Source organism: Somniosus microcephalus, chromosome 11 (assembly GCF_052327205.1).
Source record: "Somniosus microcephalus isolate GS21.2 chromosome 11, FLI_Smic_1.0, whole genome shotgun sequence".
Lineage (NCBI taxonomy): Eukaryota > Metazoa > Chordata > Chondrichthyes > Squaliformes > Somniosidae > Somniosus > Somniosus microcephalus.
The window spans coordinates 55,034,633-55,050,352 of NC_140997.1; the positions used below are offsets into that span (position 1 = coordinate 55,034,633).

A 15,720-nucleotide genomic window follows, 5' to 3' on the forward strand; every position below is an offset into this window, starting at 1 on the left:
ATATCCCTTGATCCCTTTAGCCTTAAAAAATATATCCAACTCCTTCTTGAATATATTTAATGAATTGGCCTCACCTGCCTTCTGTGGTAGAGAATTCCACAGGTTCACCACTCTCTGGGTGAAGAAATTCCTCCTCCATCTCAGTCCTAAATGGCCTACCCCTTATCCTTAGACTGTGACCCCTGGTTCTGGACTCCCCTGCCATCGGGAATATCCTTCCTGCATCTAGTCTGTCTAGTCCTGCTAGAATTTTATAAGTTTCAAAGAGATCCCCTCTCATTCTTCTAAACTCCAGCGAGTATAAGCCCAATCGACCCAATCTCTCCTCATACGTCATTCCTACCATCCCAGGTATCAGTCTGGTGAATCTTTGCTGCACTCCCTCCATGGCAAGAACGTCCTTCCTCCAATAAGGCGACCAAAACTGCACACAATACTCAAGGTGTGGTCTCACCAAGGCCCTGTACAACTGCAGCAAGACATCCTTGTTCCTGTACTTGAATCCTCTTGCTATGAAGGCCAACATACCATTTGCCTTCGTAACTGCCTGCTGCACTTGCATGCTTACCTTCAGCGACTGGTGCACAAGGACACCCAGGTTGCACTTCCCCTTCTCCCAATCTATTGCCGTTCAAATAATAATCTGCCTTTCTGTTTTCGCCACCAAAGTGGATAACCTCGCATTTATCCACATTATACTGCATCTGCCATACAACTGCCCAATCACCCAACTTGTCCAAATCATACTGGAGTTTCTCGGCATCCTCCTCACAACACACACGCCCACCCAGCTTTGTGTCGTCTGCAAATTTGGAGATATTACATCTAGTTCCCTTGTCTAGATCATTAATATATATTGTGAATAGCTGGGGTCCAAGGACCGATCCCTGCGGTACCCCACTAGTCACTGCCTGCCACTCGGAAAAAGACCCGTTTATTCCAACTCTTTGCTTTCTGTCTGCCAACCAGTTCTCTATCCAAGTCACTAGCTTACCCCCAATCCCATGTGCCTTAACTTTACACACTAATCTCTTATGCGGGACCTTATCGAAAGCCTTCTGAAAGTCCAAATACACCACATCCACTGGTTCTCCCTTATCTATTTTACCAGTTACATCCTCAAAAAATTCCAGTAGATTAGTCAAGCACGATTTACCTTTTGTAAATCCATGTTAACTTTGTCCGATCCTGTCACTGTTTTCCAAGTGCTCTGCTATTACATCTTTTATAATGGACTCTAGCATTTCCCCCACTACCGATGTCAGGCTTACCGATCTATAATTCCCCGTTTTCTCTCTACCACCTTTTTTGAATAGTGGGGTAACATTAGCTACCCTCCAATCCATGGGAACTGTTCCAGAATCTATAGAATCTTGGAAGATGACCAGCAATGCATCTACTATTACTACTAAAACAAAATGCTTTTGGTCATTTATCTGCCTGCATTTTCAGGGAATTATGAATTTGAACCCCCAGGTGTCTTCATCCACACCCTTCAGCATTTTTCCACTAAGTGCATACTCTGATTCCTTGTTTTTCCTTCCAAAATGTATTGCCTCATTCTTTGGCAAGCCCCCTACTTTTGTGTTGTCAGCAAATTTTGAGCTTGTGCTCCCTATACCCAAGTCTAAATCATGTGTGTGTGTGTGTATATATATATATATATATAGACACCAAGATGCTTAATGCCTCATTGTCCAAAATCTGTACTGTGACGTATTCTTCTCTTCCTCCCCTTCCCCACCAATCACATACATCAATTCCTCCATGCAAGGTGCAAGCAATTCACAGTTCCCTGCCAGTGTTCTGGAAGGTTTGAGAATAGTGTTGGTCAGTGCTCACTCCATTCAGTGTCCCACTGGATGACCTGATTTTCGCACTGGTACAGTCATTGTGATAGCTATTGTCAGTAGACCCGTTTTCTTACTGAATTTATTGAAAGTGTATGTGCGAAACATTATGGCTAGAACAATATTTTGTTGCCTCTCCTGGGTTCCATCTGCTAATCATCATTCCTGTCTGGCCGCTATAATATATGGGCCCATTAGGACTTTATGAAGAGCGTTTCAGTCACCAGTGAGGAGCTACTATGAATTAAATGTGAACCAAAATATCTACCTAACGCTATGCAATATGTGTTCTAGTATATTTCTTAACTTCCTCCCCCCAAAATGTTGTAAGTATAAAACATTGAGTATCAATAGAATATCTGCATTTGTCATGAAATTAAATATAAACGCAATGGAAAGCACACCTGTGTCTTTTCCCCTGGCTCGCGCCCTCTCCACTCAGCATATCTGATCGACCTGCTTTATTTCCCAACTTTCATCCTCTCCTCAGCACAGAGCCTAGCTAATTGAAGCAGAGTGGAGGGAATGGCCCCAAGTCACCACCACTCAGGGTATGTGCATTGGTACTCCAGGTGAAGCAGCACACTGTCCTCTGTAACTGTTCTTTCTCTGTACTGGCATGTCTGTAACTAAATAGTTTCCCTTCTCTTCCTCACAGTTGATGTTCCTTTTAAAGAATATGTTGAGCACATGATGAAGCCTCAGTCTTTGGATTCTTTGGGTAGTGGTGAGTTTTTCTTGGATCATGTAACTCTGACTAAAACATTATTAATTCCAAAAGCCGTCCCTTCATACACACCAAGACCAAGAGGGGATACAGAGGAAACAACAGACAAAGAAAGATTAATGGGTCAACAGGTGGTGTCCTCGGATCTTTCTGTTCAAACAGGAGGTTTCTGCACTTTGGCTCGTCATATTTTGAAATTAATACATCGCATCAGTTGCCAGTTCCAGAATTATTGTTCAAACTTGGGACATTAAGTGAATCAATAACAAAAGAGAGTTTACATCTGGTACCATAACTTGCCTCAAAACTCCCTTTTAACAAGAACCATTTCAAATGAAGATGTAACGTATATTTTTGTATCACATTGAGCCATGCACAACTTGTAGCCTGGTTACCTGCTTCCGAACCTCCATCAATACCACTCCACTCTGATCGGCAGGAGTCAAAATGAGAGCAGCCTGAGCTGAGCCCCCTTCCGATTTTATTCTTGCATCTGTGGGGAGGCACTTGAGCCCCCCATGACAATGTGGCCAAGATCAGGAACTTATTGTGGGGGAACTGAAGCTGCATTCCACCAGTGTCGTGTTACATCAAATAGGTCTCCAGCACACTGCACCACCTACTATAGATGAACGTAGTGTTAACTAAACTATGTGTGTTCCCCACGAATCCCCTTATCATAAACCACTGAGGTGAACGTACGGTTACAGTGGGACAGCAGTGAGTCCAGTGATCGAGGCCTGCGCTCAGGAGCTGTTTAAATAGTATTTGTGATGTTTCCTGTTTGAACAGATACATTCTACTTCTTTGGAGATAACAATTTCACAGAGTGGGACTCACTCTTCAGAACATACATCCAGCCTCCATACCAGCTACCTGGGACCACAGGAGCTTACAGCTTTGGGATAGCAGGTTAGTCCATAGCTTCTGCACTGCTGATTCTGAAGAAGACAAACCTATTGCCGATAGATCATTTTTATGGCATGTGTAATAATTGCATATGTGCAAGCCAAAAATACACATTAATATAGTGGCCAGAACAGATGGATGTGGCAAGCAGAGAATTACTTTGATGGAGTAGTAAATCTGGATATAGTTTATACTGGACTGACTTCAAACTGGTGCAAGGCTGTGAGATTCAAGCTGGCAGGAATGGGTGCAGCAAAGCCCTGGGGATCAAACCAGTGGTGAAGAGAGGGCAAGGTCACTGGATCAGAGCCAATTGTGGGAGCAAGAACAGTGAGACCACTGGGTCTGAGCCATTAGACACAGGAAGACCCGAGACCTGGGCTGGTAACAGGAGCAGTAAAGCAGCAAGACTGATAATGTTAGAAAAGAGGTTAAAATATGAACTTTTAAAATTTAAAATCAAGCAGCTTCCAGAAAGCAAAGCTGGGAGCACGTGTCTGACAATGGAACCTGAATTGAAGCAGGGATGTGCACAAGATTGAAGCATGCTTAATAGTCAATAGATATATTTCAATCTTTTCCTAATCTCGAGAGATCAGGAGTGGCCAGTGACCACACAGCTGATTACAAGAGGCAATACTACAAGGACTGGTTGAAGCAAGAACCAAATGGCTTACTAGACAGTTCCAGCCTGCTTTATCTTCAGATAGTAGTTTTGTCTGGGATACCACGTATATGGAAGGCCAATCTTTGCTATGCAAAATAATGGAATCCCTACTAAAGGAGAAAATAGAATAACATCTAGAAACAAAAAATATAATAACGAATAGTCAACATGGATTTCAAAAGGGAAAGTCTTGCTTGATCAACCTCAGTGAATTTTTTGAAGAGGTAATAGAGAGTAGTAATGCAGTAGATGTAATTTATCTAGATTTTCAAAAGGCCTTCGATAAGGTACCCCATAATAGACTGATGACTAAGGTCAGAGAATGCGGAGTCAGGGGACAAGTAGCAGAATGGATAGCTAGCTGGCTTCAAGACAGAAAGTAGGATAAAGGGTAGCTATTCAGAGTGGCAGAAGGTGGGAAGTGGTGTTCCACAAGGATTAGTGCTGGGACCACTGTTGTTCACAATTTATATTGACGATTTAGACTTTGGAATCAGAAACACAATTTTTTAATTTACGGATGACACCAAATTGGGGGGATAGTCAATACTGAGGAGGACTGCAACAAATTACAGGAAGACATTAATAAACTTGCAGAATGGGCATATAATTGGCAAATGAATTTCAACACAGATAAATGTGAGGTATTACATTTTGGTAGGAAGAATAGGGAGGTCACTTATTACTTGGAGGGTGCGAGTCTAGGTGGGGTAGAGGAGCAAAGGGATCGCAGAGTACAAATACACAAATCATTATAAGTAGCAACACAGGTTAGCAAGGTCATAAAAAAAGCAAACCAATCACCTAGGGTTTATTTCTAGAGTGATAGAATTTAAAAGTAGGGAACTTATACTAAATTTGTATCGAACCTTGGTTAGACCACACTTGGAGTACTGCGTAAAGTTCTGGTTGCCATATTATAAAAAGGATATAGAGGCACTGGAGAGGGTGCAGAGAAGATTTACAAGGATGATACCAGAAATGCGAGGGTATACATATCAGGAAAGAATGAACAGGCTGGGTCTCTTTTCTCTTGAAAAAAGAAGGCTGAGGGGTGACCTAATAGAGGTCTTTAAAATTATGAACGGTTTTGATAGAGTGGATACAGAGAGAGTGTTTCCACTTGTGGGGAAGAGTATAACTAGAGGCCATCAATATAAGATAGTCACCGAGAAATCCAATCGGGAATTCAGAAGAAACTTCTTTACCCAGAGAGTGGTGAGAATGTGGAACTTGCTACCACAGGGAGTGGTTGAAGCAAATTGTATTGATGCATTTAAGGGGAGGTTAGGTAAGCAAGTGAAGGAGAAGGGAATAGAGGGTTATGCTGATTGAGTTAGATGAGGAAAGACGGGAGGAGGCTCGTGTGGAGCATAAACGCCGGCATGGACTGATTGGGCCGAATGGCCTGTTTCTATGCTGTATATCCTATGTAACAGACTCAAAGCCTCCAAAAAAGGAGGATGGAAAAATCAAGAGGGATGAATTCCCTCGGGCTACTCTTGCTCACATAGTAGCTGGTTTCAGAGAGTCGCAGGTAGAAACCTGGGAGAAGGTTGCTTGTTTGCATGCAGATGGTATGTGGAAACCAGAGAGTCACTCGGAGAAATTGCCCAATAAGGAGGGAGTCTCTTAATGACAAAAAAAGTGGTGAGACTTTAATCTGGGAGAGGCCTCATTACTTATGAAAATTATTTGCTATGTCAATCCTAACCTCTATTAAAGGACTAATTTTATCCTGGGAGCGAGGGAGCTTCATATTCAGTAATATTCTGCCGTCTTTACCAAGCATATCCATAAAGGGTATGAAGAAAGCACGTTTAAAATCTGTGTTATCGGGGTCAGCACGCATGGGCTTGTTGATGAACTTGTTCTCATCCTCTTGATTGTATATAATTTGGAATGGAATGAAAGAGAAACTAAGAAGTGTTTTTTTGGGGTTGGAAATTGGCTTTCAGGTGCAGGTACAGGAGTGCCATTCCACTGGCATGGAGCAGGATATTCCGAGGTTATATACGGACAAAAGGTGAGAATTTCAGTCCTCAATGGAATTCATTACCTGCAGAAGCAGAATAATCATAAACATTATTAGGAATAGAATCATACAGCACAGAAGAAGGCCATTCAGTCCGTCATGCTTGTGCCAGCTCTTCGAAAGAGCTATCAAATTAGGTCCCACTCTTTCCCTGTAGCCCAGCAAATTTTTCCTTTTCAGTGTTTATCCAATTCTCTTTTGAAAGTTACTATTACACCTGCTTCCATCACCCTTTCAGACAATACCTACCAGACTGTCATAACTCGTTAGGAAGACAGGTGACCGATGCAATTTATTACAGAGAAGTGTGAGGTGATGCATTTTAAGAGGAAAAAAGGATTGGGAGCATACACTCAATGGAAATATGCTGAAGGGTGTGAAAGAACAGAGTGACCGAGGGGTTTAAATGCATAATTTCTTGAAAGTGCCCGTGCAGGTATGCAAAGCCATAAAAAAAGACTAATAACATTTTGGGGTTTACATATAGAGTACAAGAGCAAAGAGGTTATGATAAATTTGTACAAGGCAATGGTTAGGCCACAGTTGGAGAACTATATGCAGTTTTGGGTACCCCATTATAGAAAGGACATTAAAGTCATAGAGTGTACAGCATAGTTTCAACAGGATGATATCAGGGTTGAAAATTAGTAGAGATGAGACTTGAGATACTTAAACTATTTCCACTAGAGCAGAGGATTTTAAAATTATGAAGGGTTTTGATAGTGAATGGGGCAAGACCATTTCTTCTGGTTTAGGGAGATAGTGACAAAGGGGTCATCAGTTTAAAAAGTAGAGAGGTTAGAAGAGATTTCCTTGCGCAGAGAGTTGTCCAAGTATGGAATGCTTTGCCACAGGGAGCACGAGGCAGAAACGACTGCAGCTTTTAGATAAACATTTACAGTAGAGGAAGATACAGAGCTATGGAGATAAATTGGGGCAGTGGGATTAGTTTTCCTTTGCTTATAACACAGCTGGCACAGACACAATGGGACGAATTGTCTCGTGTGCTGTAAATTTCTATGGTTCTAACTTATTTTCAAAGACCAATCAAAAGTTATTTTTTCAAAGGAAGAAATTCACTGATTATAAAGCCATTTGTTTCTGTTCTCCCCGTACAGCTAGTTCCACCCTAGATGACGCACCATGATAAGTGATTACTCAACCTTGCACCTGTATTTTCATTGTGTAATTTATGTAGAATCAGACGATGCATATTAAATAAAAAAATTAAGAGTTTGAACAGCTGTCTGAGTGTATACCACTTGCCTGGCATTTAAACTGTGGAATAATTTTTTAATTCTTTGGTTTTCTAGTTTGTCCTCCCCGCTCCCCAGTTCTTTTGCCTTCCACATTTGAGAGTCCTCACTGTTCAATCATGCGCACTGTTACAGTTCCAAAGGCAATGTTGTGATTAATAATGGAGTTAGTGACAGCTGTCAATAAATACTCCTAAGATGTGGCTTTATTCTCAAGTATTTAACTGACAATCGCACATCTCTACAAAAAAAATGTTTTTAAATGGTTGCAATTTTCCAGTAATGCATCATAACTCCTGTTGCCACCACATCATTTAATATTGGTTTATGGATAAGACTGAAATCTCATCCCATAATGTCTGTCAGATAGGTGCTTCTATGATTATGTTCAGCCACATTTCCTCTATGGTATAAATGTATGTTGTATCTTTTCCTTGGTGTTACGGCGTCAATTGTGTTAAATGAGGATGTAATGCCGATGTTTGACTACTAATTGTATGTTCCACATGGCCTGCTGATCACAAACTGAGATGTTAGTGTTTCTGAAGTTCAGACATTGGTTTCCAAGCTTCTGCTCCCAGCACCCCTTACTGCTTATTCAAAGGGTTTGTCCCCTTTGCTGGGAGGCAGTTGGCTAATGGGCTATTGATACATTCGTTTTGTATTGATCAGTTTTTGTGATAAACTAGTGGATTCTTAAATAGACACTGCAGCAAATGTCAGTAAGTTATACTGATACTGATATGAGCTTGTACAAGATATTTGTGATTCTGTTTTTCAGAAAGTTGTACACTTTAGACCTGCCTTTAGTGAAATGTACCTGAATACTAATTTATAAATACTCATGTTCTGGGTCAATCCATTTGTTCTAATTACTTCTTAAATATTTTGGACAGCGCTGGTTTCTTTACCCACCAGAAAAAACACCAGAGTTTCACCCGAACAGGACTACCCTCTCGTGGATGTTTGACACGTACCCACATTTATCAGAAGCGGACAAACCAATAGAGTGCACCATACACCCTGGAGAGGTGAGCTAAAACAATGTACATTTTATACAATGCAATTACAAACAATTAGCAAGGACAACAACAAAAACGTGTATTTATAAGACAGCCTTTAATGTACGCCTCCCTCTTTCTACCTTCCGTAAACTTGAGGTCATCCAAAATTCTGCTGCCCATGTTGTAACTTGTACCACATCCTGTTCACCCATCACCCCTGTGCTTGCTGACCTACATTGGCTACCGGTTAAGAAGCCTCGATTTTAGAATTCTCATGCTAGTTTTCAAATCCCTCCATGGCCGCACCCCTTCCTATCTCTGTAATCTCCTCCAGCCCCACAAGATATCAATGCTTCTCTAATTCTGGCCTCTTGAGCGTCCCTGATTTTAATCGCTCCACCATTAGCAGCCGTGCTTTCATCTGCCAAGGCTCTAAGCTCTGGTTTTTTTTTACCTCCGCCTCTACTTCTCTTTCCCTCTTTTAAGACGCTCCTTAAAACCTACCTCTTTGACCAAGTTTTTGGTCATCTGCCCTAATATCTCCTTATGTGACTCGGTGTCAAATTTTGTTTGATAACGCTCCTGGGAAGTGCCTTGGGACATTTTACTTCGTTAAAGGTGCTATATAAACACAAGTTGTTGTTGTTGTAGAAAAAACCATCGCAAGATGTTTTACAGAGATTCAAGGGGTAAAAATGGACGCTGAGTCAAAGGAGGAACTATTAAGAGGCGTGACCAAAAGCTTGGTCACAGAGATGGGCTCTAAGAAGGGTCTTAAGGGAGAGAATTCCAAAGTGTGGGAGCCTAGGCAACTGAGGAACAAAAAAGGGGTTGGTTGTGATGATTCCACAGTCGAATATCCTCTCAAAACTCAATGTCGAGGCATGTAGGTGAGATACTAGATTTCACTGATTTCAATTCTTAAAGGTTGACATCTCTGCTATCCTGTATCCAATAGTGCACTGGGCCTAAAGCCCACCTCATTTATAGTGTGTCATATTCTACCTACATTAAGACCTTTTCAGTGTTCATTGAAATTTGTTCTTCCTGTTGCAGGTGCTGTATTTTCCAGATCGCTGGTGGCATGCAACCCTTAATATCGACACCAGTGTCTTCATTTCCACATTTTTAGGATGAATTCAAAGAAAATTCATATGACTCACCATTTTCTTTCAACCCTCCCTGTATCTACACTGAATTGAGAGACCATAAACCTTCTTCCACTACAACTACCCTCATTTGGTATAGCAATGAACAGGACTGGAAGCGGCCATTGCAGTCCATCTGGCTGGGATTTGTTCATGGCATCAATATGGTTATGAAGGAGCTTTTCATAACCAAATATTTCCAAGAGTCTCTGCTCCCCTACCCCTGTTTTTTTTTTGAGGGGGATGGGAGAAAGAGAAGGAAAAAAACTCTCAAGTTCCAAGGGTCTTTGTGTTGTGGGCGGGAATGTTGGTCAGGGTGCTGCTTTGGGACAGGCCAAATCCTTTGACCACTAGAGAATCCATTGAAGACCACTGTTTGAAGCAAAGTTGCTGCTGATGAACATAAAGGTCACCTGAGACTTTTAAGAGATGTCAGCAATGTACACACAGATGGCATTGACTGAGTGAAGAAAATACCAGTCTCTATTAATGTTGGATTACTATTTCAATGCTGAAATCCAAAATGGTAATTCAGAGGTGTCCAAACTATGGCCTACAAGCCCTGCTTTTCCCTCCCACAAAACCATGAATAATTACTGCTAGCTGTGTATATGCTAACTAAATGATTCCTACTGTAACTAGAGTTGTTGCAGATATTATGCTGTCTCCTAGTTTATGAATATTTCCTGGAAGCATTGCCTTTGGACTTTTAGGAGATGAAATGCATCGACTTGCTGTTGGCGTAGTCACCACTTCCTGAGAAGGTTGTTAACAGGGAAACATTTCAAATAAGACATTGAAAATAAAGCATGGCTTTAGTTAGCAACAAGGCTAAATGCATGAGCCTAATAATGTACTTCAACAAAGGGCAGAAGATGAACTGTTCTCGTGCACTGTGCATTTCTTAACTTGCATTTATATAGCACCTTTCACGTAGCAAAATGTGCCAAGGCGCTTCATAATAGCATTATCAATCAAAATTTGACTTGAGCCATAGGAGATGATATCGGGACAGATGACCAAATGCTTTGACAGGTAGGTTTTAAGGAGCATCATAAAGGATGAGAGAGGCGGAGAGGTTTAAGGTGGGTGTTCCAGAACTTAGGCCCTAGGCAGCTGAAAGTACGGCTGCCAGTGGTGGAGCAATTAAAATTGGGGATGTGCAAGATGCCAAAATTGGAGCAGCGCAGAGATCGCAAAGGCTTGTATGGGTTGGAGATGGTTACAGAGACAAGGAGGGGTAAGGCCATGGAGGGATTTGAAGAGAAGACTGAGAATTTTAAAATTGAGGCATTGCCAGACTGGAAACCAGTGTAGGTCAGGAAGCGCAGGGCTGATGGGTGAATGGGACTTGGTGCGAGTAAAGATGGGCAGCAGAGTTTTGGATGAGCACAGATTTACGTAGGGTGGAAGATGTGAGGCCAGCCAGGAGGGCATTGCAATAGTCAAGTCTAGAGGTAACAAAGGCATGGATGAGGGTTTCAGCAGCAGATGTGCTGAGACGGGGTCGGAGTCACTATGTTACAAAGGTGAAAGTAGGCAGTCTTGGTGATGGAGCGGATATGTGGTCAGAAACTCATCTCGGGGTCAAACACAACACCAAGGTTGCGAACCGTCTGGTTCAGCTTCAAACAGTTGCCAGAGCGAGGGATGAAAACGGTGGCCAGGGAACGGAGTTTGTGGTAGGGACCGAAGACAATGGCTTCAGTCTTCCCACTATTTAGTTGGAGGAGATTTCTGCTCATTCAATACTGGATGTCAGGCAAGCAGTGTGACAAATCCGAAACATTGTAGGGGGCAAGAGAGGTGATGGTGAGATAGAGCGGAGTGTCGTCAACTTACATGTAGAACCCGACGACGTGTTTTCTGTGATGCCATTGAGGGGCAGCATGTAGATGAGAAATAGAAATACAAGTGACTGAAGTATCAGTAATTCATCAAATCAGTCATGCATGTTATTAACGTTTAATGACTAGTATTGTGCCTTTTACTAGATTAGTAAAAAAGTGACCCCTGACCTTGCCAAATTCTATGAAATACAACTATACACAAATTTTTCAACTATCCAAAACCTGCCCCCAATCAGATTCCAGAACACTGCACTCTGCCCACCTCACCTTCCCAACTGTCTTCAACACAAAATTAACTTAATAAATTCTCAAACTGAACCAACTCCCATGTTGACTTCTAAGTTCATGCCCTTATCACTATGAATTATCGATTAAACAACCCACCAAAACAAAAAGTTTGGACACCCTGCGATAAACAGTTGTAAAAACACAGTAATTTATTTATCTGCCAGACAGGTGACTGAAGTATGAGTAATTCATCAAATCAGAGTCATGTTATTACAGTAATTGCTAGAGGAAATCACATATACATTAAAGGAATAATTTACCAATCCTACTGCAATTGAATGGAGCACCGCTTGGAGATAAGACTACTCTAGCACCAGTTCTGACATTAACTCCCCACGTGGAGTAAATAAATGACTACATATTGTATTGTTTACAAGTTAATGCCTCATTCCAGGAAGGATCAAAATTAAGTGCTCAACTCCTAATAACAGTGAAATGGTGAGGGTGGGAAGAAGTCACTGTATTGAGTCATTTGTCCCTAATCTATAATCCCTGCATTGTGCAAATATGCCTGAAAAGCCACTTCTGTATACTTTATACAAATTAATGTGTAAAAGTTTAACTTTAAGCAGAGGCTCTTGGGAGAAAGTACAATTTTAGCACTACTGTCATTGCAATAATTTATTTAGTAGGAACTCATTTATTTTACAAGTGAGCAACCCTATGAGAAAAGTTAATGGACTGTGCAATACATGCTACCTTTATGCCTTCAAATGACTTCTCATATTACAACATAGCTTCCCCTCCCAACACAAAAGTGGAGGTGATTTACAGATTAACCAAGGTAACTATGGACCAGTGAGAATGTTAGATGGAAAAACGTGACTAGGCAGTTTTGAGATGTATGTTCTGCATGTTTAAAATGTTTCTTTCCCCTACATATTAGTACTGAATGTCATTGTCCTGTACTAATATTTGGCCAGACTCCAATAGTTGAATACAAGCAAAACATTTCCATGGCACTTTTCAAAGGCTCCCCTGCGTTGCTTTTATATTTCAGTTTCACATATCTCAGAGACACAAGGATGGCCACACTAGTGAACCAAGCAGATTCTGATGGACTATGGAGCCAGTTCTCAGACATTCACGTGATCCAGTCACTTTCTCAAGAGGAAGCTTGCAGTAAAAGTAAAAAATGTCGTAATAAAGATGCATTGGACCACCCCAGTGAAAAATTAATGTTTGTAAACATAGAAAGAAGCCTCATTCTCAGCATGTAGGGCTGTGTGACTCAGAGGAAACTAAGAATGCCAAAACTATGGTGTCTTAAAGTGGTCTGAGCGGGAAGATTAAATTCTCTTCTTGAAAGTTTCCTCTTTACTATTGAACTTGAGTCTAGACTCCTACCAATGTGGTTCTCTAACCCTTCAAGCATGCCACTCCAGCCACAACAAGGGTATAGCCTTTACTCTGCATCTTCTGTATCACAATAACGTGAACCTACTAGTAGGGGAAGCATAGGCAGCACCTCATATCATCACATTGGGACAGTACTGCATTATGACATTAACTTATTGAACAAATGTACAGTAATTAACTCCAAATAGAATTACTGTTCTGCAAAAGAGTACAAGTGAGGTAATAAATCTCACTAGAAAAAACAAGCATGAATGAAATCCAGACATCTTAGCATCTAAACATTTAGCAAGTCCAGACCGAGTCTTACACCCCCACCCCACAAATAGTATTTCACCAAGGTTTTCTAGCACCCTCTCTCAATATTCCTTTAATATGGAAGAGTAAAATCACATTACTCCATTTCTAATTTATACAGATCAACATTTGTCTGCTTGATACCACTCAGAGCATATCTGCACATTTGGGCCTTACGCCTCAGTCCATAGACTAAAGTAGAGTTTCAGCAGTTTAGTTATGCCCCCAGAGGGCAGAGTTCTTTCATACAAACAATAAGGAGCCCAGTGTAGACAGTGTGTGAGTGAGCGTGTGAATGTCCCCGATCACCGGCCCCGCAGGCAGCCCGGGAGAGTGCGGCTCGCCACAATATCAGGGCCAGGGAGCCAGTGTGTGGGTGAGCTTGTGAATGTCACTAATCACCAGCCCCGCGGGCAACCAAGGAGCAGCTCACCACAATATCAGGCCCAGTGTAGACAGTGTGTGAGCGTGTGAATGTCCCTGATCACTGGCCCCGCAGGCAGCCCAGGGGAGAGCGGCTTGCCACAGTATCAGGCCCAGGGAGCCCAGTATAGAAAGTGAGCGTGTGAATGTCCACGATATACCTGTCTTGGAGACGGTACAACAAAGGTTAACTAGACTGATTCCTGGGATGAGAGGGCTGAACTATGATGAGAGATTGTGTAGAATGGGTCTATATTCTCTGGAGTTTAGAAGAATGAGGGGTGATCTCATTGAAACATACAAGATTCTGAAGGGGATTGACAAGGTAGATGCTGAGAGGTTGCTTCCCCTGGCTGGAGTGTCTAGAACTAGGGTGCATAGGCTCAGGATAAAGAGTAGGCCATTTAAGACTGAGATGAGGAATTTCTTCACTCAAAGGTTATGAATCTTTGGAATTCTTTGCCCCACAGGGCTGTGAATGCTGAGTCTTTGAGTATATTCAAGGCTGAGATATAGATTTTTGGACTCTAGGGGAATCAAGGGCTATGGAGATCAGGCAGGAAAGGAGTTGAGGTCGATGAGCAGCCATGATCTTACTGAATGGCGGAGCAGGCTCGAAGGGCCGTATGGCCTTCTCTTATGTTCTTAATGACAGACAGGAAAAGATTCTCTGGTCCAGTCATCCTATCCCACACAATGCTGGTACCTTGTGTATCACAATATATATACACTCTTCACCCCACCAAAAACCATGTCCCAATGAAAACAGTCATATGACTTGAAGAATCCAATTTAATACAATGTAGCTCCTACATCACTCCTGAAATTGAGTCTTGGATAGGAAGAGAACTGAAGAATGTCTCCCTCCAGATCACTCTTGCACACCTTAGTGAATGGGTCAGCTTTATCAGAAGGCTGGGAGGTGATCTGCCTGCTTCTAGCTGGGGATGATAGAAGAGATGAAAGCAAACCCAAAAGGGAGTAACTATAAAAAAAAAAAATAGTACTTCTGGTTCCAAATACATTCTTCACATTCAAGAACAAAGAGAAAATCACAGTATTAAACACAAATTAATACCTCTCATAGATGTATAGAAGAAACTCCTGTTACTTTATTAGATCACATGGTTTTACTCCTAGTCAGATACTGATCAGGTAACATTGTCAATTAACAACTTCTGGAATTCATTACAGAATGTAAAACTTTCTAACCAGTATGACTAGTCAACACACTGTTAAACAAACATTGTCTCTTCAAGTCTTACAGACATGGTATTAAATCCAATCCAGAATAAGAGGTTTTCCCCCTCAGTCAGCTAATTAGATAGAAGTCTCAAATCCACAGCAAAAGGTGACTTAAAATGTCTCATTCAGAAAGTTTACATGTCTAGGATGCAATTCATGAAAGATTACTTTGGGGTATGTTTGAAGCTACAATAGAGCAATGGACTCGGTTAGTTTGTTCCATACTTGGCTGGGATTCACACTCAAATTCCTATTCTGGCCAAGTCTTCTGAAGATCGCCATCCCTAGACTGTGATCGGCAGTCAGAAAACTCGCTGTATGTTAGGCTGTCCTCCTTTCTGGACTATAAATAGTGTTGATGAAGCATGGTGGCAAGAGGTAAGTAAGAGGGATGAGTTTAGGGATTTCATTATTTTTTAAAGTGAAGCAGCCTGTTCTGGCTTTCAAAATATGGCCTTCCATGGTACAGAGCAATGCTGTGTGAATAAATCAACAAGTCAGACCAGTCACATTCTCTGGCTGCAGGAGGACCACAGAGAAATGACACACACTTTATGAACTGACATTGGTGCAGTGGAGTATTCTCTGTACAGTTTGAGGTACATAAAAGAGTAATTTGAGCCATGCTTTAGATTGCATCCAACCCAATCTACATACAGTATGAA

General features: G+C 41.6%; 1 protein-coding gene across 7 annotated transcripts in view; it reads left to right on the top strand.

Moving 5' to 3' along the window:
• The window catches only part of jmjd8 (jumonji domain containing 8), a 45,842-nt gene that overhangs the window by 21,181 nt on the left and 8,941 nt on the right, over window positions 1-15,720 (top strand). For 2 of the 7 annotated variants that reach the window (XM_086000686.1, XM_086000683.1), the window contains 5 exons: window positions 2,509-2,577; window positions 3,370-3,489; window positions 6,112-6,179; window positions 8,341-8,475; window positions 9,505-15,536. In XM_086000686.1, the coding sequence (XP_085856812.1) occupies window positions 2,509-2,577; window positions 3,370-3,489; window positions 6,112-6,179; window positions 8,341-8,475; window positions 9,505-9,585 (473 nt within the window). In that variant the 3' untranslated portion in view covers window positions 9,586-15,536. Of the gene's footprint in view, window positions 1-2,508; window positions 2,578-3,369; window positions 3,490-6,111; window positions 6,180-8,340; window positions 8,476-9,504; window positions 15,537-15,720 lie in introns of those variants that run through there. The other 5 variants (XM_086000688.1, XM_086000685.1, XM_086000687.1 and 2 more) reach the window with 5 other exon arrangements.